A 23,191-nucleotide genomic window follows, 5' to 3' on the forward strand; every position below is an offset into this window, starting at 1 on the left:
GTGTGCATGAATGTGTGTGCGTGTGCATGAATGTGTGCATGAATGTGTGTGAGTGTGCATGAATGTGTGTGTGACTGTGTGTGAGTGTGCATGAGTGAGTGTGAGTGAGTGTGTGAGTGTGCATGAGTGTGTGTGAGTGTGCATGAGTGTGCATGAGTGTGTGTGAGTGTGTATGAGTGTGTGTGAGTGTGTGCATGAGTGTGCGTGAGTGTGTGTGAGTGTGTGTGAGTGAGTGAGTGCATGAGTGTGTGTGAGTGTGCGTGAGTGTGTGCATGAGTGTGTGTGAGTGTGAGTGAGTGCATGAGTGTGTGTGTGTGTGAGAGTGTGCATGAGTGTGTGTGAGTGTGCATGAATGTGTGTGAGTGTGAGAGTGTGCATGAATGTGTGTGAGTGTGCATGAATGTGTGTGAGTGTGCATGAATGTGTGTGTGACTGTGTGTGAGTGTGCATGAATGTGTGTGAATGTGCATGAGTGTGTGTGAGTGTGCATGAATGTGTGTGAGTGTGGATGAATGTGTGTGAGTGTGCATGAATGTGTGTGAGTGTGCATGCATGTGTGAGTGCATGAGTGTGTGTGAGTGTGCATGAATGTGTGTGAGTGTGCATGAATGTGTGTGAGTGTGCATGCATGTGTGAGTGCATGAGTGTGTGTGAGTGTGCATGAATGTGTGTGAGTGTGCATGAATGTGTGTGAGTGTGCATGAATGTGTGCATGAATGTGTGTGAGTGTGCATGAATGTGTGAGTGAGTGTGTGAGTGTGCATGAGTGTGTGAGTGTGCATGAATGTGTGCATGAATGTGTGTGAGTGTGCATGAATGTGTGTGTGACTGCGTGTGAGTGTGCATGAATGTGTGTGTGACTGTGTGTGAGTGTGCATGAGTGTGTGAATGACGACATGTGGTGTGAAGTGCTTTGAGGGGTCGGAAGACGAGAATGGAGTGACACAAAACCTTTTTTTATTCAGTATTTTATATAATATCTCAAGATAATGACTTATTATCTAATAATAATGACTTATTATCTAATAATAATGACTTATTATCTAATAATAGTGACTTATTTTCTCTAAATAATGACTTATCTCAAAGTAATGCATTTGTATCACAAACTAATGACCTAATATCTGATAATAATGACTTATTATCTCTAAATAATGACTTATTATCTCAAAGTAATGCATTAGTATCACAAAATAAGACTTAGTATCTATTAATAATGACTTAGTATCTAATAAGTTACCCTGTATCACTAAAGAATGACCTAGTATATAATAATAATAATAATAATAATCAATTAAGTCTGATTACGAGGCTACTTTTTAAAGGCAGCATGTGTAGAATTAGAGAACCTTTGTCTTCCCGTGTAGTTGTATTAGAACAATAAGAAAAGGACACGGATTAAAGAGCTGATTGCACCATTTGATTGTAAAAAAACAAACATACATTTGAAAAGATATTCTAGAATCCCTAAAATGGTAAAATCACGATCTGTCGCAAAGGGATTCGCCGTTGAGCAACATAATAAAAAAAAATCCTTTTAATGATTTTTTTCCGAAGCCTCCCTATTGTCGTAGGACGACTCGGTAAAGCGACACCGGTCACGGGGCCAGAAGAGTTTCCTTTTTCAAAGACAGAAAACTTCTCCTTGTTTCACCGCAGGTCTCGAATGTCTCTGCCGCTTCTCGAGGGGAATTAGTGTGATTTAGTGTAATCCAAATACTCACTGAAGGCAAAGCTGCGCTCCAAGAAAAGCACTTCTGCGGTGCCAGCGCAAATCATGCTATTTATCATTCCTCGGTAAACATGTCTCTGCATTACATGCATTTTTAACCCCGCGCCCTTATTTTCTGGATGCTTTACACCTTCTTCCAATTTAAATAAAAGACATTTCAGCACATCAGCACACGCACACTTTTTGGTTTTTATGTGCGCGGTGAGGAGAAAAGAAAAACAATCATCTGCTGGAGGGATTGAAGACTCAATTTGAGGTTTATGGGAATCCTGCGTTTAGAGACGGCGAGAGAGAGAGAGACGGACGAGCTCGGGAGCCAATCGGCAATCGCACTAAATCACCTCGTGTGTCCGACAAGATCGCAGAGAAAAAAACACACCGACGACGAGAGAGAGAAAGAGAGAGAGAAAGAGAGAGAGAGAGAGAGAGAGAGAGAAAGAGATCCTTGCTCTCCCCAAAGAAACGCTGCTTTGCTTCAAGCTGCTCGGCCGGCCTGCTGATTGCAGCGATAGACACGACGGAGGGATCTGGTGCCAGAAGCCTCAGAAGCAAGAAGAGAAAAGAGAAAAGAGAAAAGAGAGGACCCTCAGTCGGCCGGTATTCGGTCCCCTCCTTGGTATGCGGGGCTTATGTTGGCCCACACGGAGGGAGCTGTGACTCCAGAGGAGGTGCCAAGTCTGCGGTGTGGGGGGGGGGGGGGGGGGGGGGGGGGGGGGAGAAAAACACAATTATGTTTAATGAACGCGACGCAGCAAAAACAAATAGCTGGCATTACGCTGGCAGCCCCCAAGAGCTGTTAGTGCTATTACTGTTGCGCAATCAAATCTACACCGGCACAGACAGGCGGCTCGCGCAGCCGGCGTCAATCCACAGAGTACGGTAGAAAAAAGAAGAAAAGGAGGTCTTCTAATCGCAGCGTGTCCCGACAGTCGCTGCTTTTTAACGGCGATAGAAATTGTTGATTGATTAAGTCAGAATAAGAACTTTTTAAAAACCAGACGGCCTTCCGCAAAACTCCCTTTAACTTCATTGCATGCGGTTTATTTCTTTGGTTTGCACTCGTACGGCACATCGAACACCAAGCCGGCTGCTTTTGAGAAAAAAGATGGCCGACTTCTTCCCCGTGTTATTGGTGTAGAAGGAAGAGAACAAAGCTTCAATGAGGCGTGCCGGGCCAAAAGACTTCAACAAATCTATAAGTTAAAATCCAACGATATGTCCCGCCTTCAGTTTGGTAAATGATGATGAGTTCTGTTTCCGGTTCTGTTCACTCTGACATTTTGACTGACAGGCGTCACAAAGATCTAGCGAGGAAATAACCGGTCCGGGTTCGGCCATTTTGTTTTCGCACCAATGCCCAAAACGAGCCCAACTAACCGGACCGAACAGGTTCAGGTTTTAAAAGTCACCGTGGTCCAAAATGTAGAATATAAAACAGCCGAAAGACGGCTTTTTGTAGCAGGTGAGAGCGGAGGAGACGAATATTGTGTGTAAAAAAAGAAAAAATAGGTTTTTTTTATTAACCGATGAAGGAAAAACTGCTTCAAAGATAGTTTTCACGTCGACTAAAATCTTATATTTTGATCTCACAGCATTAGATGACCATTAGGGGGGGGGGGGGGGGGGCTACATGACAGCTGCCATTCATAAAGTAATGTTGTTTTTCTTTAATATGTCTCACATATAATTTAAGGGGGAATCTAGAGTAAAGAAAACAAGCGCGAGTGGCCTCCTCGGGTCCCCGAAGCGCTCGCGTAGATCAAATCTAAATTACGGCTCCCGAAGACAACCGGCCTCTTTTATAGGAAACCCCTCATCGGAATAACAAGTTAAATCTTATCAATCACCGAGAGGCGGAATTACTGTCAGAGTGTTCGGCGTTTGATTTACTCGCCTGCCGCTCCCTTCCAGAGAAACGCAGCTGTGTGGAGCCGGAGCCGGCCGACTGCAAGGAAACCTGCGTCGTCTGAAGATTAATGATCAGCAGACGTCGCGACAATTACGGTCCGGTGTCTATAACTCATAAAACAAGTGGGTTTTTGAACCGAGCAACAACAAAAAAATGTGTTGCCGATGAGGTTTTTTTTAACCGCACGAAATTTAGTCAAAAAAAGCAGTGAAGAGAACATCGGCTTCAAAGCCACCGATAAATAATACTTCATATAATGTATCCATGACGATCGATGCGTGGACACAAGTTATCGAAATATGTTTATCGATCCTTTATAATTAAAAATTCCCCGGGGAACATTTCTAACTTGAGACTATCTTTTATTAATTTAATACTCGTAAATTAATTTTGCACAAATTCACAGCCTTTATATCAGAACTAAAACTCCCGTATCAAACTGGAAACACCATGAACCTCATGAACACCACGAACCTCATGAACACCACGAACCTCATGAACACCACGAACCTCATGAACACCACGAACACCGTGAACCTCATGAACACCACAAACACCATGAACCTCATGAACACCACGAACCTCATGAACACCACGAACCTCATGAACACCACGAACCTCATGAACACCACGAACACCGTGAACCTCATGAACACCACAAACACCATGAACCTCATGAACACCACAAACACCATGAACCTCATGAACACCACAAACACCATGAACCTCATGAACACCACAAACACCATGAACCTCATGAACACCGTGAACCTCATGAACACCGCGAACACCATGAACCTCATGAACACCACGAACCTCATGAACACCACGAACACCGTGAACCTCATGAACACCACAAACACCATGAACCTCATGAACACCGTGAACCTCATGAACACCGCGAACACCATGAACCTCATGAACACCACAAACACCATGAACCTCATCAACACCGTGAACCTTATGAACACCGCAAACCTCATGAACACGACAAACACCATGAACCTCATGAACACCGTGAACCTCATGAACACCGTGAACCTCATGAACACCACGAACCTCATGAACACCACGAACACCATGAACCTCATGAACACCGTGAACCTCATGAACACCACGAACACCGTGAACCTCATGAACACCACAAACACCATGAACCTCATGAACACCGTGAACCTCATGAACACGACAAACACCATGAACCTCATGAACACCGTGAACCTCATGAACACCGTGAACCTCATGAACACCACGAACCTCATGAACACCACGAACACCATGAACCTCATGAACACCGTGAACCTCATGAACACCACGAACACCGTGAACCTCATGAACACCACAAACACCATGAACCTCATGAACACCGTGAACCTCATGAACACCGCGAACACCATGAACCTCATGAACACCACAAACACCATGAACCTCATCAACACCGTGAACCTCATGAACACCGTGAACCTCATGAACACCATAAACACCATGAACCTCATGAACACCGTGAAACTCATGAACACCGTGAACCTCATGAACACCACGAACCTCATGAACACCACGAACACCATGAACCTCATGAACACCGTGAACCTCATGAACACCGTGAACCTCATGAACACCACAAACACCATGAACCTCATGAACACCGTGAACACCACAAACACCATGAACCTCATGAACACCACGAACCTCATGAACACCACGAACACCATGAACCTCATGAACACCGTGAACCTCATGAACACCACAAACACCATGAACCTCATGAACACCGTGAACACCACAAACACCATGAACCTCATGAACACCGTGAACCTCATGAACACTGTGAACCTCATGAACACCGTGAACCTCATGAACACCACAAACACCATGAACCTCATGAACACCATGAACCTCATGAACACCACAAACCTCATCAACACTGTGAACCTCATGAACACCGTGAACCTCATGAACCTCACGAACACCGTGAACCTCATGAACACCACAAACACTGTGAACCTCATGAACACCACGAACACCGTGAACCTCATGAACGCCACGAACACCGTGAACCTCATGAACGCCACAAACACCATGAACCTCATGAACACCGTGAACCTCACAAACACTGTGAACCTCACGAACACCATGAACCTCATGAACACGATGAACCTCATGAACACCACGAACACCATGAACCTCATGAACACGATGAACCTCATGAACACCACAAACACCATGAACCTCATGAACACCGTGAACCTCACGAACACCATGAACACGATGAACCTCATGAACGCCACAAACACCATGAACCTCATGAACACCGTGAACCTCACAAACACTGTGAACCTCACGAACACCACGAACACCATGAACCTCATGAACACGATGAACCTCATGAACACCACGAACACCATGAACCTCATGAACACCGTGAACCTCATGAACACCACGTGAACCTCATGAACACATGAACACCGTGAACCTCATGAACACCACGTGAACCTCATGAACACATGAACACCGTGAACCTCATGAACACCATGTGAACCTTATGAACACCACGTGAACCTAATGAACAACACGTGAACCTCATGAACACCGTGAACCTCATGAACACATGAACAAAATGAACCTCATGAACACCATGAACACCATGAACACCACGAACACCGTGAACCTCATGAACACCACGAACACGTGAACCTCATGAACACATGAGCAAAATGAACCTCATGAACACCATGAACCTCATGAACACATGAACACCGTGAACCTCATGAACACCACGTGAACCTCATGAACACATGAACACTGTGAACCTCATGAACACCACGTGAACCTCATGAACACCGTGAACCTCACGAACACCGTGAAGCCTCATGAACACATGAACACCGTGAACCTCATGAACACCACGTGAACCTCATGAACACATGAACACCGTGAACCTCATGAACACCACGTGAACCTCATGAACACATGAACACCGTGAACCTCATGAACACCATGTGAACCTTATGAACACCACGTGAACCTAATGAACAACACGTGAACCTCATGAACACCGTGAACCTCATGAACACATGAACAAAATGAACCTCATGAACACCATGAACACCACGAACACCGTGAACCTCATGAACACCATGAACACATAAGCAAAATGAACCTCATGAACACCACGTGAACCTAATGAACACCGCGTGAACCTCGTGAACCTCATGAACACCACGTGAACCTCATGAACACGTGAACAAAATGAATCCCATGAACACATGAACCTCATGAACACCACAAACACCGTGAACCTCATGAACCTCATGAACACATGACCGTCTTCGATAGGACTCCCTAGAAAAGGGTCCCAAGAAGAAAAGGAATGAAACCGGGTACCTCCTGTTTCCCCTTCTCTCTATAAAACTGGCTCACGTTGAGCTTTCACGCGAATCTGCATGCATAATGGTGCAGGCGGCCTTCCACCCAAATGTATCAGGCACGGAGTGTAGAAGAAGAAGAAAACACATGGCCAGGGTCAACGATTCCCCTCGAGTGCACCAATATCTCTAATAGTAATCTATTAAAAATCACTTAAATACGTTGAGCAATAGGCTTCCAAGCAGGGAAACCATTACTCTGTTACCTCTGGCAGACAGAGAGGCACCTGGGAAATATGAGCTGATGTTAAGGGGGGGGGGGGCAGCTGGTCCAGCAGAAAGACTATATCACTTTCTTTAGCTAATTAGCTCTGTGTATTACCAATCAAAAGAACCCACTCTGAAGCACGACGGCCGGCCAAGGAACATATTTGCCTTCCATTCGGTGGAAAGACTCCGGGGCTGAATATTATTCACCGAGACATTCCAGTGGATACAATGTTGCGTCGAAGAGGGATTCGAACGTCTGACTTTTGTCACCGCCGACGCTTTTTATTCCCAAAACGAACGGACGAGAGCTTCGTTTGAAACTCGATCTCGCCGTTTCAGATCGAGGCGGTTCACTCCCACAAAACCGGGATTAAGTCAGAACGTTTTTTACAGGGTTACATTAATAACTGACTGCTGACACTATGTATAGGTTGTTGTTTTTAGGGATGAATGCATTTCTTTTGGGGGGATCTAAACTTTACACAAGGGTTCAAAGAGGTACACGCCGATAAGAGACATTTTACAATAACAATACTTATTATCATCATATAATAATAATTAAGATTATAATTTCTTTGTATTACAAGTTTTCAGTTTTTTTTTTTTATTATGTGCTAATTTGCAAACATTTCCAGAAAATAAATCAGAAAATTAGATAAAGCCAGGTGAGATTGTTTAATTTTGCCTTTAGTGTCCTGCCTTGTAATTTCCACTTATGTTTATTTACTGAGGCTTTCATTGAAATGTACTTTTGCAACAAAAATAAATCTGCCAAATGAATAAATGTAAATAGCATATTGTTCAGTCTCCGATATGATTAAGAAACTGTTAATAAATCAATGCATTGAGGATAGAAGTGTAACTGTCATTATATTTTGCTCATTTCCCCATTCAGATGTTTCCAGGCCGGCGTTAAAACAATGTCCCTGACAATAAAATACATGTGGAAGCTGTTGTTGATACTTCATGGAGTAAATAAACCAAAGGCAACGCTTTAAACAGTCAATGTACGACTTCCACCAGCAGGGGGAGTAAAAACATCACAAATCTGTCTGAGCTGTCAGCTCCTCCTCATTCAGAGCCGCCTTGTTTTGTATTTCTTTGTATGAAAAACAGATAAATATCTCATGCAAACATCTTAACCTGCTGTGGTTCATGCACACTAAACTGCAGAACCTTCAAAAATATTAATTATTAGGCTTTCTCTTATAAAGAAAAAGCATGTTTTCCCAATGTGACACGTTAAAGAGCCACCTGGTTCGATTCTCCCCGGCATCATGTTTATATTTTCACCCGTTTCACAGGGAGAAGTTCGATAGCCAGTTAACTGTCTTTAAGGAATTAAAAAAAAAATGTTAATAGTAAAACGAGTTCCACCAACACTATTTAAGTTAAGTCTGACCCAACCCTGGTAAATTAAGTTGATCCAATCCAAGTAAATTAAGTTGGACCAACACAATTGCTTCATGCTTAAAGAAAGCATTTTAATCGTGTGGAAATCCTTTTCATCCTTTTTTTGTATCCGTTGCTTTTTTGTGTGATTCCTTGTGGAGAAACTCAGTTTTACAGATCTGTTGCTTAAAATCAACTAAATGAGCGTTAGTCGACTCACCATGTCTTTGGACTAAACACTAAGAAACTAAAAAGGGACAGTGATGGAGCAACAGACACAGAGTTGTGCAGGATTCGAGAAGATTAAAAACAGATTAAAGATTAAAAACAGATCCCGACTCGGCCCCCTTCCTCCAAGACCGGTATGCGATATGTGTATTTCATTCATAAAATACATTAGAATACATGGTTTTACACCGACATGTGAATTTACGCTGTTAGCTAAAACAAAGCTAGCTCACGCTTCAGCTAACGCCAGTTGAATGTGGCTAACGCTAGCGGCTTTGAGCAAACACACAATGACCGACGCACACGAGCGACGGTAGCTTGTATAAAGTCGAGAGGCCGCACCACTGAGGTGAGTTCATGCACGCGTTAGCCGGATCCACATCTTTGCTGGTGCTCATTGGATGCACTACCGCTTTTGTCCACAGGGTGCGCCAAAATCCACGCAAAAAAATAAAGTTCCTTATAGTCTGCTTTCATTTTGCATGTGCAATTTAATACTTCATCAGCATCACTATTACCTCCATCTCGAACCAGCTGATGTGTTAATTATATTTAAGCTTTCTTTACTGGACTAAAGATTTAAAAAAAGACCATCAACTTGGTCTGGAGCTTATTATTTAAGTGGAGATCTTAACACTGGTCTGCTGTCCATGTTCAACCACAAGTTTACTTGGATAACTACTTTCTCCGGGTCCAATATTTGGATCAACGTAAAGAGACGGTGGGAGACAGACCGTGAAACAGCAAAACCATCACAGTGACCTCATAGGAAACAGTGACCTGTTCTTCCCTCAGGAAACATCTGGGCCAACACTTCAGTTTCACAACTGATCAGCGGAGAGAAGGAACAGGATCAGGGGTGGGAGGGCGTTGTCACATCCGGGTTTTCACTTTTAACTCCGTGGTAGAGGAGCGATTATCGGGGCAACAAGGAAATGACCCCGTAATTCATTGTTTCCACTGAGAACTCCTCTGGGGCAGCAAGCTGTGGGCTTCTACTGTAAACCATGTCCAAAGGACCGGGGCCAGGCTTTATTAATATCATCAAATAAATAAGCTGAACTTCTTCTTAGTCTTATATTTATCTGCAGTTCACCTTTGAGCCACAAGAGGGAGCCTGCATGTTTGTTTTATTCTGATAATTATACTCAACTTATAACACTGAATCTATACAACATATCCTCATCAACCATCTTAAACAACAACACGTTAGGTAGTTAGGTTTAGACAACTCAACTAATTAGTTAGGTTAAGACAACTAAACTACTTAGTTAGGTTTAGACAACTCAACTAATTAGTTAGGTTAAGACAACTAAACTACTTAGTTAGGTTTAGCCAAAACTACTTAGTTAAGTTTAGACAACTCAACTAATTAGTTAGGTTTAGACAACTAAACTACTTAGTTAGGTTTAGCCAAAACTACTTAGTTAAGTTTAGACAACAAAACTACTTAGTTAGGTTTAGACAACAAAACTAATTAGTTAGGTTTAGACAACTAAACTACTTAGTTAGGTTTAGCCAAAACTACTTAGTTAGGTTTAGACAACAAAACTACTTAGTTAGGTTTAAACAACTAAACTACTTAGTTAAGTTTAGACAACAAAACTACTTAGTTAGGTTTAAATAACTAAACTACTTAGTTAGGTTTAGACAACAACACTACTTAGTTAGGTTTAAATAACTAAACTACTTAGTTAGGTTTAGACAACAACACTACTTAGTTAGGTTTAAATAACTAAACTACTTAGTTAGGTTTAGATAACAAAACTACTTAGTTAAGTTTAAATAACTAAACTACTTAGTTAGGTTTAGATAACAAAACTACTTAGTTAAGTTTAGATAACAAAACTACTTAGTTAGGTTTAAATAACTAAACTACTTAGTTAGGTTTAGACAACAACACTACTTAGTTAGGTTTAAATAACTAAACTACTTAGTTAGGTTTAGACAACAACACTACTTAGTTAGGTTTAAATAACTAAACTACTTAGTTAGGTTTAGATAACAAAACTACTTAGTTAAGTTTAGATAACAAAACTACTTAGTTAGGTTTAAATAACTAAACTACTTAGTTAGGTTTAGACAACAACACTACTTAGTTGGGTTTAGACAACTACACTAATTAGTTAGTTAGTTAGGTTCAGGAAAGAATCGTGTTTTGGGTTAAAATAACCATGGAAGTGCCCTAAATACATTATTAAGTCACGTGACCGATAAATGAGCGCTGACTCCTCGTTTCACGCGGAGAACGGACTGCGTTCTCATGGCTGGAAGGTCGCTAAGTTGTTGGATGAAATAAAAATGGTCCAGAACTTTCATGGAGTCAAACACCCAGTTGCTTCGCACCGATCAGTGTTTCCCGGGGTTTCCATGGTAGCATCCTAACTGTGAGACAACATTACACTGCCACATTTAAAATTAAACTTTTATTCATTCCAATAACACAGCAATATTACATAGTAATAGGCTTTTTCGTGACCAGATTAACCACGTTCACCGGAATCAACAGGAGCACTGAGGTACAGCCTGAATCAATACATTATTGACTCAGATAGATTGTATCTTTGATCATTTGTGTCCATAATAAATCAGCATAGAGTTTTATAACATGATCTTTGCATCAGTAATGAACGCATGAAAATGAATCACGAGAAGCTCATCAGGCAAAGTTCCTCCCCAAGTACAAATATGTAATTTCCACTTCATTAAAATTAATTAATTAATCCAAAATGGACCGTAGAAAGATTCCAGTGACCAAAACATACAGTAGAATAAATCAAATCCCATTACATCCCTCTCATTCATATGGACGCCCTAAGAGGGAAAAGGAAAACAAAGAAGAAATTATAATCTAGTGATCGTATTCTGAATAGTGTTCTTTCTTTATGACAAACAGGATTAATCAGAATCATCTTTCCAAGTTCCTGCAAGAAGATCCCCAGTAACACAGAGAAAGAATGAATGGAAAACATATTTGATTGATTATCAAGTTCTTAAAGATGTTTTATTTTGAAAAATGACCGGATGCATCCGTCACGACGCTCATCTCGCTCAAGTATTACAACAAACATTTAAAATGCACCCGACAAACCAACGTATTCATAGATGAAAAGAGAAATATCTATATGCTTAACCGGAAAACAAATTAAGTGTATTTGTTTCTTTTCATCTATGAATACGTTGGTTTGTCAGGTGCATTTTAAATGTTTGTTGTAATACTAATTTTGGCCACAAGAGTTTTGGTGTTGTTTTTTTCGCGAATTAAAAACAAAATTTTTTCCAGGATAGTTCTCAGGAACTTATAAAGATTTTTACTCGTTCTCTAATTGCAAACACAGGAAATAATTTTGTAAAAATCAGACTTGAAAAATGGATCACACATTTCTTCTTCTTTTACATTACATGATATTTAGCTGACGCTTTTCTCCAAAGCGACTTAGAATTAGTGCATAAAACCACAAGAACAAACTAAGAACAAGAATCAAGAAAGTAATGTTTCTTCAAGAAAGCCAAACTAAAAAAATACCATAAGTAATACCATAAGTAATGCCATAGGTAATACCATAAGTAATACCATAAGTAATACCATAAGTAATACCATAATGCCATAAGTAAGTGCCATTCAAATGCCACTGAAGTGCTAATCTGTTTTTATTCAAGGTTTTGTAGACCATGTCCTGGGTGTGAGGTTAGACCATGTCCTGGGTCTAAGGTTGGACCATGTCCTGGGTCTAAGGTTGGACCATGTCCTGGGTCTAAGGTTGGACCATGTCCTGGGTCTAAGGTTAGACCATGTCCTGGGTCTAAGGTTAGACCATAGTAAACCAATTTAAAACGAGGTAAAATGATGAAATCCGATCCACGAAAGCTGCAATTTGAACTAATCATTGATCCACCGCATAGAACCCAAAAGTAATCAAATATATTAGTATTTTAAAATCAACACGAATAAAAAAAAATTAAAAAGGTTTAATGAAAGCTCCTAAATCCCTCAGGGGCCGAAGCTCACGCTGATTGCACACACGACAGCAACAAGGAGACCAGAGTATTGATTAATACGGCACAATTAAAAACCGAATCGATTTCACACGCCGGGCGACGCCCACCGCGCCCACGAGTCGACGCCCACGCCACGTTCAGGGGAGTCACATTTGATCACGTACAGCACGAGGATACCGTGGAGGGGAAGCCAGAACGCCGGGAGTCATTTCTTCTGGCGGTAGTCGCCGTATTTGCTGCAGGCCTTCTGCATGTTGGTTAAGAAGTCCGGGACCCCGGTCTGTTGAGGACACACACACACACACACACACACACACACACACACACACAAAAGAGCATCCATCATGAACACATGTGCCACCCGGGCGGGGCAACACCCAAAGAGAAGAGGGAGGGGCTCTTTGACGTCGCCCAGGCAACACATCTGCTGACAATAACGACGGAGAACCATAAAGCGGGCGGAGGGGCGGAGCTTTAAAATGCCTCATGGAAAAGGTCGGTTTGGGCGGGTCCAACATGTGCACCAGATTCAAAACGTCAGTGCCGGGGGGAAGGGGGGTATATATATATATATATATATATATATATATATATATATATATATATATATATATATATATATATATATGGCAAAAATCAGTAAATCTGAAAAATCAGGAAATTAAAAAGACTCGTAGCTAAAAAATCTGAATCCCCACCAGCAGCCGTTCAAATCCCACAAATAGAAAAAGTTAATTGAGAAAATATGAACCTGCCAAACTCTTTTTTCTTTCTCGTGGAACTAACGGCCTCTAAATCCAGTAAATCAAACATGTGCACTCACCCCCGCTGCCCAGTTCACCAGCCAGGTAGGAATATTGCCACCGGGGTTATCGAAGTAATTCATGAACACTGTAAACAAAACATACGTTTATTGTTGATATTAGGGCGGCAGATAATCATTTTATTTATCATCTCAGTAATAGAAGAGCTAACATTAAAAGACGAAGGGCTGGGTGATAATAACCACTTCATGACAATGTGGTAATATCTTGTTATCGTTACTAAAATTCTGTTTTTAAAATAACAATTTCAAGAAAAGTTTAGCTTTCCAGGCCAATATTTGCCGCGTTGTTATGTATATTAATGTTGGGGAAAAAAATAGATAAAAATATACATTAAAACTTCCACTTCTAGTTATATCTAATTCTGGGAAATGCCCAAAATGTGCTATATGTATATATATATATATATATATATATATATATATATATATATATATATATATATATATATATATATATATATATATATATATATATATATATATATATATATATATATATATATAGCGTCCCATCACTACCTTTCGTCCCGCAGCCTCCGTCGCTCTCCAGGGCGACGCTCTGCTTGTAGTCTTTGACCCGCAGCACGCCGCCGCTTTCTGCACACGGGAGGTCCGGCGCGCTCCTGGCCAGGACCACGCGCACCGTCCTGCCGTCCACCTCCAGGTCTCGCCGCTCCCTCACGTACACGTACTGAGCGCCGTTAAGGGAAGGCGCTCTAAACAGGTGGGTTCTCACCAGGTGAAATGTGCTGGCGTCCAACAGAAGGATACATCTCTGTTGGACAGAGGAAACGGGTACTTCACTTGCCAGTAGATCGCAGTCTGTCCACTGAAGTCCGTTTCATAGAGCTCTAAAATATTGAAAAGAAATGCAAAAAAAGCAGCTAAACAACAGATGCTATATATATATATATATATATATATATATATTTGATAGGTGGATGCAGAAGTCATTGTTCTTCTCCAGGAAGGGAAATAAAAGAGGTGTGTTGGACAAGTTAAAAAAGGCAGACACTTAATTATGCAATTAGAAGTAATAATAATATACAACAAAAAGTACCACTTTGGGGGAAAGGAAAGCTACTTCAACTCCTAATACGATCACTAATTATCATAAACTATGATTAACTACGTGAACTCAAACTGGCAGCTACGACGACGACAAAGTTACCTGCGTTGCTGCAGAGGTGCATGAAGACAAGGATGGCAAAATTAAACAACAGAAAATATAAAAGGGAAGTTATCCGTGGGGAGCGTCAGGCTGATGACACTCGTGTGAACTTAAAAGACCAATCAGAAGTTCATGTGGATGGAAAGTAACCTTGTTGTTGTTGTTGTTTATACCTTTCACATACGAGTCCCAGTGTTTCCGGTAGGCCAGGTCCATGTAGACGTCTGCACACAGCTCTGCAGTGCAGGTGGCGAGCACGCCGAAGACTTTGTACTCGTACAGACGGGTTTCCTGAAAACAGCACATTCAAGTTCTCTTTATGTACCAAAAGCAGACTACATGCTTACACACACACACACACACACAGACTGTGATTAGAGCCAGTCTGCGTCACACCCTGTGTGTGTGTGTGTGTGTGTGTGTGTGTGTGTGTGTGTGTGTGTGTGTGTGTGTGTGTGTGTGTGTGTGTGTGTGTGTGTGTGTGTGTGTGTGTGTGTGTGTGTGTGTTGGCTTTGATTCAAAAGAAACCGCAGAAACAGGTGTGGACGCTTCTCACACTAATAAACCGGAAAACATTCATGTCACTGATTGCGTGTGAAGAAAAAAGTACCAAAAAACCCCATAAATTTGGCAATTACCGCCACAAGACTCTTAATAAAAGTCCATTGAACTTTATTATTATTATTTAATTATGTCTTTTTTTATTAATAAATAAAACATGGACTTAGTCAACTTGTGGACATGATTCGCCTATTTTTTATATTTTTTAAAAATCACCAAGAATATATATATATAATATGATAATAATAGAATACAATATAATAATTCAAGAGCAGTAAAAAAAAAGGGAATGGACAACAAATTCCGTGGAGAAAATCTCGCTGTCGCTCTCAACTTCCGGGTTAATTCCCCACGTTGACCGCTAGGTGCGCGTGTATTAAATGTCGCCATGCATGAACCACATTAAAAAGATAACAATCTTTTTCGTATAGATAGGCAGGAAATGGGAGGGGGGGAGAGGAGGGGGGGAGGGGGGGGGGATACCGACTCTGCAGACTCTGCAGGATGAAAACCCCCAAACCGCCACAGTCGCGAGCTTCCGGTTGCTCTTCCGGGTGCTTGTCTACCTTGTCGTAGAGCCGGTAGATCTTCACCCCCATCGTCTCCACGAACAGCTCCCATCCTCCCTCCAGCCGCGGCTCGTCCAGCTCCCTCCACGCGCTCTGAAACTCCTCGTCCGTGAACTGCGGCGACATGACGGCTCCGCTTCCCCGACGCGACCTGTCCGTTCAACGAGACCACCGCGCCTTCCGGTCGCTGCTTTTCAAAATAAGAGGGCGCGTGATGGACGTGAGCGCGAAGCGACTGGATGTGCATGTGTCGTATAACAACATATTGTATTTTAATATTAGATTAATATGTTATATTGCTGTAGGATACTCCATATCATGTTTTATTCTTGTATTATACTATACAGGAGGATATACAATACTATAGTACTACACTTATTGCACAACTTGTGTCATATTCTATAATGTATAACAATTATTATTATTATTATGTAAATATGTTGGATTGAGTTCTTCATAATATAATGTCGTATTATTAAATTGCATCATATTATTTAATTTAATTTGATATTATACTAGTTTTACATCAACACACTGAGTACCGTTACGTATTATATATTATTCTGGTGTACACTGTTGACTCTGCTGCTATTAAACACACCACTGTCACTTTGTCATTGTGCATACAAATACCGAGCAGCTTCTGTATTTATTCTAATGGTATTTAAGTTCACGTGCCTCCTTATTATTTACTTCTTTTACTTTCTGTGCTTTTCTGTATTTATGTACGTCCATTTTCATCCGCAACAACTGAATTTCACTTAACTCATCTCCAAATGTATTCTCCACGTCCTACTATGTCATATACGCCGTATATATACACGTGACATTTGAACAAGATATACTGAACTGGAAGCAATCTTGTAAATCTTTGCAGAACATTAGAGTTCCGTAACACTCATTCCTGAGCTCAGCACGTTATGATTAATCTCAATGTTATCGAAAGACGTGTTTTACTGTGATTGAGGAAGGAGACGACGAACCAGATCACATTTGGTTATGTGCAATAAACAGCGTTATGCAACAGAGATTAACATTTTTCTTTTTAATAATCCCTCAACAGAAGGCAGATAACAACCTCAGAGTGAATGTATTCAGTGTGTGTGGAACAGGTGTGTGTGTGTGTGTGTGTCTTCGACCGTAAATAAACGTCTGTTGTGGGACATTTATGTCGTCATGTCAACAAGAGCCTCATAATGGAGAATAGAAAGTTTATTTTGTCTTTCTCAATCTGTGAGTACCCAAACAACTCGCTGGATTAACCCTTTAATTAACCAGATTAGAAACTGACATTATGGGATACATAGTTTTGTGGGTGTCCCGTTGGTGGCTGTGTTAGCTTTTAGTTCTTTTGTTGTATGTTGTGAAACTGTTGAAGATGGTTTTCTTCACATAATAATAATAATAATAATAATAATAATAACATATTGTTAAATGGCGCCCTTCATGAGACTATATATCACATGCGAATAGTGATATTTAATTACAATATTTTGTTGATTTTATTTATCACAAATTTCATGCTATTTAGGTTGTATAACTTTAGTCTATTTTCTTAATCTAGTTTTAATCTTATGCCGTTTTAAAATAAATAAATAAAATCAACGGTAACAAACTGGTGAGTAGAAATGCAATGGAATAAAGATATAGAATTAATATTAATATAATATAATGTTAAACAATATAAACTAATGTAAAATATAATAATATAATATAAAATAATATATTATAATGCTAAATAATATAATATAATGTAAAATAATATAATATAATGTAAAACAATATAATATAATGTAAAACAATATAATATAATGTAGAATAATATAATGTAAAATAATATAATATAGTAATTGAGCTCCATCTCTACGGAAATTAACTGATCGTAACTTCAGAATAAATACTGCCGATAAACTGAGAGCAATTTTGTTTTGAAAAGCAAAAACCGGAAATTCCTACTTTCCCCTCATTGCTTTGAACTTCACGCTCCAGTCATCGATACTTGAAATAGTTGCTCCCCAATGGGGGGGGACGCCAGTCCGACCGGCATCGGGACTCCGCAGAGGGACGCGTCTCGCGAGCTGGAGTCAGGCTGCAGCCGCCGGGGAGAGGAGCTGCTCTTACCCGACCTCCACCGGGAGGAAGAACCAAAACATCCACTTTTAATTTCATATTTCCGAGCAGCAGAGGAGCGTTGAGGGGAGCGCGCGACATGGAGACCGGCTGCGAGGTAACGAACCTTTCCGTCCGCCGAGCTGATTAGTGCCGGCTGAAGCGGCTCCTCTGCTCTGAATGCACGGTGCAGATTAATAGGAGAAGTAATAACTTCAGTTATCCTAAAGAAACATTTCACACACTGTCCATGTGTTTGTAAAATGAGGTGAAGAAACTTCAACCCAGATGTTTCACATCCCCTTAAGAGCAAAGGGAAGACATTAAGTGACTATACTGTGATTGTTTTTTTAATTGTTTTTAGAGCAAATATTTGAATAACATCCAGAAATAAAAGCCTAAATATTCATTTATCTTTGAAAACATCTTGAAACCATCTGAAACAGAGTTCTACATGAGGGCACAACTAGCATTATTAATTATTTTGTCAATAAACTAGACTATAAATTCCACGCAAGAAGATGTAATAAGTCCAAAAGTCAGAGATTCAGATCACAATCCGAAAAGCATCAGCTTTTGATGAGCTGGAAACAGTGAATGTTTGGCATTTATTGGGAAGAGTAAACAATACGTTGGTAAAGAATACTGGTGGCATCAACCATTTAAAAAACAACAATGTGTAATTTATGTTCCCATCCAGGTTGCTTAATTACAGTTATTCTACAGCAGTATTCTACTAAATCACATTAATCTGGTAGACTTCTATACTTAAAGTTAGTTAATTACAGTTATTCTACAGCAGTATTCTACTAAATCACATTAATCTGGTAGACTTCTATACTTAAAGTTAGTTAATTACAGTTATTATACAGCAGTATTCTACTAAATCACATTAATCTGGTAGACTTCTACTTAAAGTTAGTTCATTACAGTTATTCTACAGCAGTATTCTACTAAATCACATTAATATGGTAGACTTCTACTTAAAGTTAGTTAATTACAGTTATTGTATAGCAGTATTCTACTAAATCACATTAATCTGGTAGACTTCTACTTAAAGTTAGTTAATTACAGTTATTATACAGCAGTATTCTACTAAATCACATTAATCTGGTAGACTTCTACTTAAAGTTAGTTAATTACAGTTATTCTACAGCAGTATTCTACTAAATCACATTAATCTGGTAGACTTCTACTTAAAGTTAGTTAATTACAGTTATTATACAGCAGTATTCTACTAAATCACATTAATCTGGTAGACTTCTACTTAAAGTTAGTTAATTACAGTTATTCTACAGCAGTATTCTACTAAATCACATTAATCTGGTAGACTTCTACTTAAAGTTAGTTAATTACAGTTATTATACAGCAGTATTCTACTAAATCACATTAATATGGTAGACTTCTACTTAAAGTTAGTTAATTACAGTTATTATACAGCAGTATTCTACTAAATCACATTAATATGGTAGACTTCTACTTAAAGTTAGTTAATTACAGTTATTCTGGAGCTACATCACCGTAATACACTGACAAAGCCACTGGGAAGTCACTGTAAAAGGATTTACTGGGAACATGTTGTAATACCTTTCTGGTAAAGTAATGCCAGTAATTAACAGTGAATTTTACAGTCAAATAATGTGCAGTGTACATAATACATAACCACAGCAGTACATGGTCACGACCCCCTGATGGGAACCTTTCAAAACAGAGAAATGTTGTTTTAATGAAAACTCTGACAGTGAAGTACAACTGACACCGTGCTGCCCATTTATTGTCAGTCAGGTGTGTGTGTGTGTGTGTGTGTGTGTGTGTGTGTGTGTGTGTGTGTGTGTGTGTGTGTGTGTGTGTGTGTGTGTGTGTGTGTGTGTGTGTGTGTGTGTGTGTGTGTGTGTGTGTGTGTGTGTGTGTGTGTGTGTGTGTGTGTGTGTGTGTGTGTGTGTGTGTGTGTGTGTGTGTAATTGCTGGTGATTTTCGAAGCTCCTCAACTTTCACGGAGCAGTTTGTAATGTCATATCCTGCACTCTCCAGGGAATGTCTCAGCTCGTGCGGGGCCGAGCGGTCCTGCGTCATTCGGACCCCCCCCCCCCCCCCCCCTCCCCCGGCCCGGGGATTGTGCAAAGAGGGTTACTTTAAAGCGTGGAGAAAGAAAGTGGCGACGGAATTGTGAAATGTGGTTGTTGTGAAAAAAAAGCATCATGCAGGAAAGTCTTTGTGTCCCAGGGTTGAGCAACCGGTTTGGCATGTTTCACTTCACCAGTGGTTTCTTCCCCCCCCCCCCAGACTGGGAGACCCTAGCGAAGGAAAAGGGAGGTAAAAGGGGCGTCGGCATCTGAGGTTGGGTTAAACAGAAGGCTCCTTGATTCCTGCGATGCCAGAAGAAGCCAAAGAGGACGCCATGAGAACGCCAGCGACACCGGAGAAGGCGTGCAACAACGAGCCCCCCGCCGCCGTGGTAAACATCCCCAGGGGGGTCAACGAAGTCCAGCTGACCGCCGCCACCGGCGGGGCGGAGCTGTCCTGCTACCGCTGCACCGTCCCCTTCGGCGTGGTGGTCCTCATCGCCGGCGTCGTGGTCACCGCCGTGGCCTACAGCTTCAACTCGCACGGGTCCACCATCTCCTACTTCGGCCTGGTGCTCCTCTCGGCCGGCCTGGTGCTCCTGGCGTCCAGCGTCGTGTGCTGGAGGTTGAGACTGGAGAGGAAGAAGGAGAGGCGACGGGAGAGCCAAACCACTCTGGTCGTCAACCAGAGGAGTATTTTTACTTGAAACCGCCGAGTGGACACGCGTCCTGGTTTCTCTGAGTCGGGCAAGAAAAAGGCCCAGGTTATACTTTCTTTGGAGGGTTGGAGAACCAGCGGACAGATGTTGTCCAGCATGTGTCGGACTGCCGACCTTTTTAAAAGCTTTGACCGCAGACTCTCGAGGCCCAGATGCTTTGAACACATTGTGAGGGATTTATTTAGTCAAACAGACGCTGAGCATCTGGCGAGCTGGGAACGCAGCCAGAGGGAATGTATCACAATTAAGATGAATTACCACTGTGCGAAGCCATGTAGAGGAAGTCTCCCATTAATCTGACGGCTTTGATTGTGATGGGAGGGATTGCGGTTCTGAAAGATCCCAGGAGAGCAGAAGGAAACTGAAGAACACAGGGACAATGATTCATGCCTCATTTACCACACTTCATCTCGGGCCTATCGGTTTGTGGAGCCTCAACGGTCATCTCACAGGGAATGATTGGACACTGTTCTGGAAGTATGGTACTCGATATGAGGATTTTCATTCAAATCTGCCAACATATTCTCTTCAGCATATCAGATTAAATGGCCCATGACGATCAAGGGAATATTTAACCTTTAAATATATATTCTCTTAATGCACTTTGAGTATCATAATCATCATATTTAGTATTAAACGTCTATTAACTAATAAAGTAGCCTAAGTGATTCATGCAGAATGCTGCAGCCCAGTCACAGAAACATCTGCAGTTGTGTGTTGAATGTTAATGTAAATAAAAAATAATAAGTATAATATCAGCCTCAGCTAACACTTGTAGAAATGCACAATGTGACATTGTAAATTAGGCTTAGACTACAAAACTACTTGGTAAAGCTTATTGTTAAGAAAATACCATAACAACGTAACAGTATAAAAATATAAAGTAACAATGTAACGGAATAACGTAACAAGAAAACAGAATAACGTAACAAGAAAACAGAATAACGTAACAATGTAACTAGGTTACGGAATATCATAACAAGATTATGGAATAATGTAACAAGGTTACGGAATAGCGTAACAATGTAACGTAACAATGTAACAAGGAAACTGAATAACGCAACAAGGTAACGGAACAAGGTAACAGTGTTACGGAGTAACATAACAATATTACAACGTATAATGGAAAAAACGTAAGACAACAATGGAACGTAATGCAACAGTCTAATGCAATGTAACAACGTAATGCAACAGTCTAATGCAATGTAACAACGTAATGCAACAGTCTAATGCAATGTAACAACGTAATGCAACAGTCTAATGCAATGTAACAACGTAATGCAACAGTCTAATGCAATGTAACAACGTAATGTAACACTAAACTTGACGTACTGGAAAATGAATATTGGTTTTACACAGGACACCAACTGCTGTCTCCTTGGTGAAAGTCCTGTGTGTTTGACCTACCCACCGCTCCTCCCACCTGTCCTCAGTGGACTTACTGGCTTCTTATACTCATTATCATACTCCGTAACATTCAATAACGGACGCTTGTTGTCACTCGCTCTGACCAAATGCCAAAATGATGACATTCAACGTATCCAAGGTTCGCAGAATCGGACCGTGGCAACATTTTTCCTGGCAACTGGGTTGAATTGTAAGTAGCTCTGCTTATTGTGGCAAATGAATATTGTTTTGGGTAACGATCACTTATTGTCCAGTGTACCTCCTTATTGTAAAGACATACTTAATGTAGCACATGTTTTGTTTGTTGATGTAATCATTTGCATGTACCAGGACGTCATGAGGTTTAATAAACTGATTGATACACAGTTGGGACGACGAGTTTCCATGTTTACATGAACCTGATCGATACTTGATTATTGGGGCAGATATCGAAGAGTAAATGGACGACTTCAGCTTTTTGTGCAATACGCATGATGGTTTTACAAATCTTATCTATGATTTCTGCCTCCTCCCCAACCCAACGGAGATAAACGGGACCGACTGCGTAGGACGTGATGCTCGTGATGTCCCGTTCCAGCAAAAAAAACTTGTTTAAGTCACGTGATAACAATTTTAGTGTTTTCAAATTTATATGTCGAGAATAAACTTGAACCCTCCGAATCAAAACGTACTGCAAAGCTCGACACGCTAAAACATCCGTATGTTGTTTTTCTCACAGTGAACGTGAACCGGCCCTTTAACCCTCTAATTCCACATCATCGTAATGCATCACTTATTATAACAACGTCTAAATAATCATCCGCTCATTTGCCAGCTGGTTCCTACAGATAATTAAACATTTTAAATTGTCCGCGGTGAAAAAAAGGAAGTT

General features: G+C 40.9%; 2 protein-coding genes across 4 annotated transcripts; one reads left to right on the plus strand and one right to left on the minus strand.

Moving 5' to 3' along the window:
• Nucleotides 1-11,307: 11,307 nt before the first annotated feature.
• pctp (phosphatidylcholine transfer protein) lies at nucleotides 11,308-16,216 on the minus strand. Of its 3 annotated transcripts, none has more exons than XM_034539931.1 (7): nucleotides 16,020-16,216; nucleotides 15,066-15,183; nucleotides 14,493-14,572; nucleotides 14,241-14,412; nucleotides 13,719-13,786; nucleotides 13,073-13,175; nucleotides 11,308-11,710 (listed from the first exon to the last, which is right to left on the minus strand). In XM_034539931.1, the coding sequence occupies exons 1-6, from the start codon at nucleotides 16,146-16,148 to the stop codon at nucleotides 13,101-13,103; spliced, it is 642 nt and encodes a 213-aa protein (XP_034395822.1). In that variant the 5' UTR covers nucleotides 16,149-16,216; the 3' UTR covers nucleotides 11,308-11,710; nucleotides 13,073-13,100. The 3 variants fall into 3 exon arrangements, with proteins under 3 accessions (XP_034395822.1, XP_034395821.1, XP_034395820.1); XM_034539930.1 differs by having other exon boundaries at nucleotides 13,060-13,175; XM_034539929.1 differs by having other exon boundaries at nucleotides 11,308-13,175.
• A 1,791-nt stretch (nucleotides 16,217-18,007) lies between these two features.
• On the plus strand, nucleotides 18,008-22,690 carry tmem100a (transmembrane protein 100a). Its single transcript, XM_034539933.1, has 2 exons — nucleotides 18,008-18,249; nucleotides 20,415-22,690. Exon 2 carries the CDS (start codon nucleotides 20,503-20,505, stop codon nucleotides 20,899-20,901), a length of 399 nt encoding a protein of 132 aa, XP_034395824.1. The 5' UTR covers nucleotides 18,008-18,249; nucleotides 20,415-20,502; the 3' UTR covers nucleotides 20,902-22,690.
• Nucleotides 22,691-23,191: the final 501 nt, after the last annotated feature.

Source organism: Cyclopterus lumpus, chromosome 8 (assembly GCF_009769545.1).
Source record: "Cyclopterus lumpus isolate fCycLum1 chromosome 8, fCycLum1.pri, whole genome shotgun sequence".
In the NCBI taxonomy this organism is placed as follows: domain Eukaryota; kingdom Metazoa; phylum Chordata; class Actinopteri; order Perciformes; family Cyclopteridae; genus Cyclopterus; species Cyclopterus lumpus.

Bases quoted from the DNA above. Each gene is read 5' to 3' on its own strand.
- pctp (XM_034539931.1), bottom strand. From the start codon at position 16,148: ATGTCGCCGCAGTTCACGGACGAGGAGTTTCAGAGCGCGTGGAGGGAG. The intron at 15,184-16,019 runs GTAGACAAGCAC...TGCTGTTTTCAG, and splicing joins TCTACCGGCTCTACGACAAG to GAAACCCGTCTGTACGAGTA. The intron at 14,413-14,492 runs GTATCCTTCTGT...AACGGCGCTCAG, and splicing joins TTCCTCTGTCCAACAGAGAT to TACGTGTACGTGAGGGAGCG.
- tmem100a (XM_034539933.1), top strand. From the start codon at position 20,503: ATGCCAGAAGAAGCCAAAGAGGACGCCATGAGAACGCCAGCGACACCG.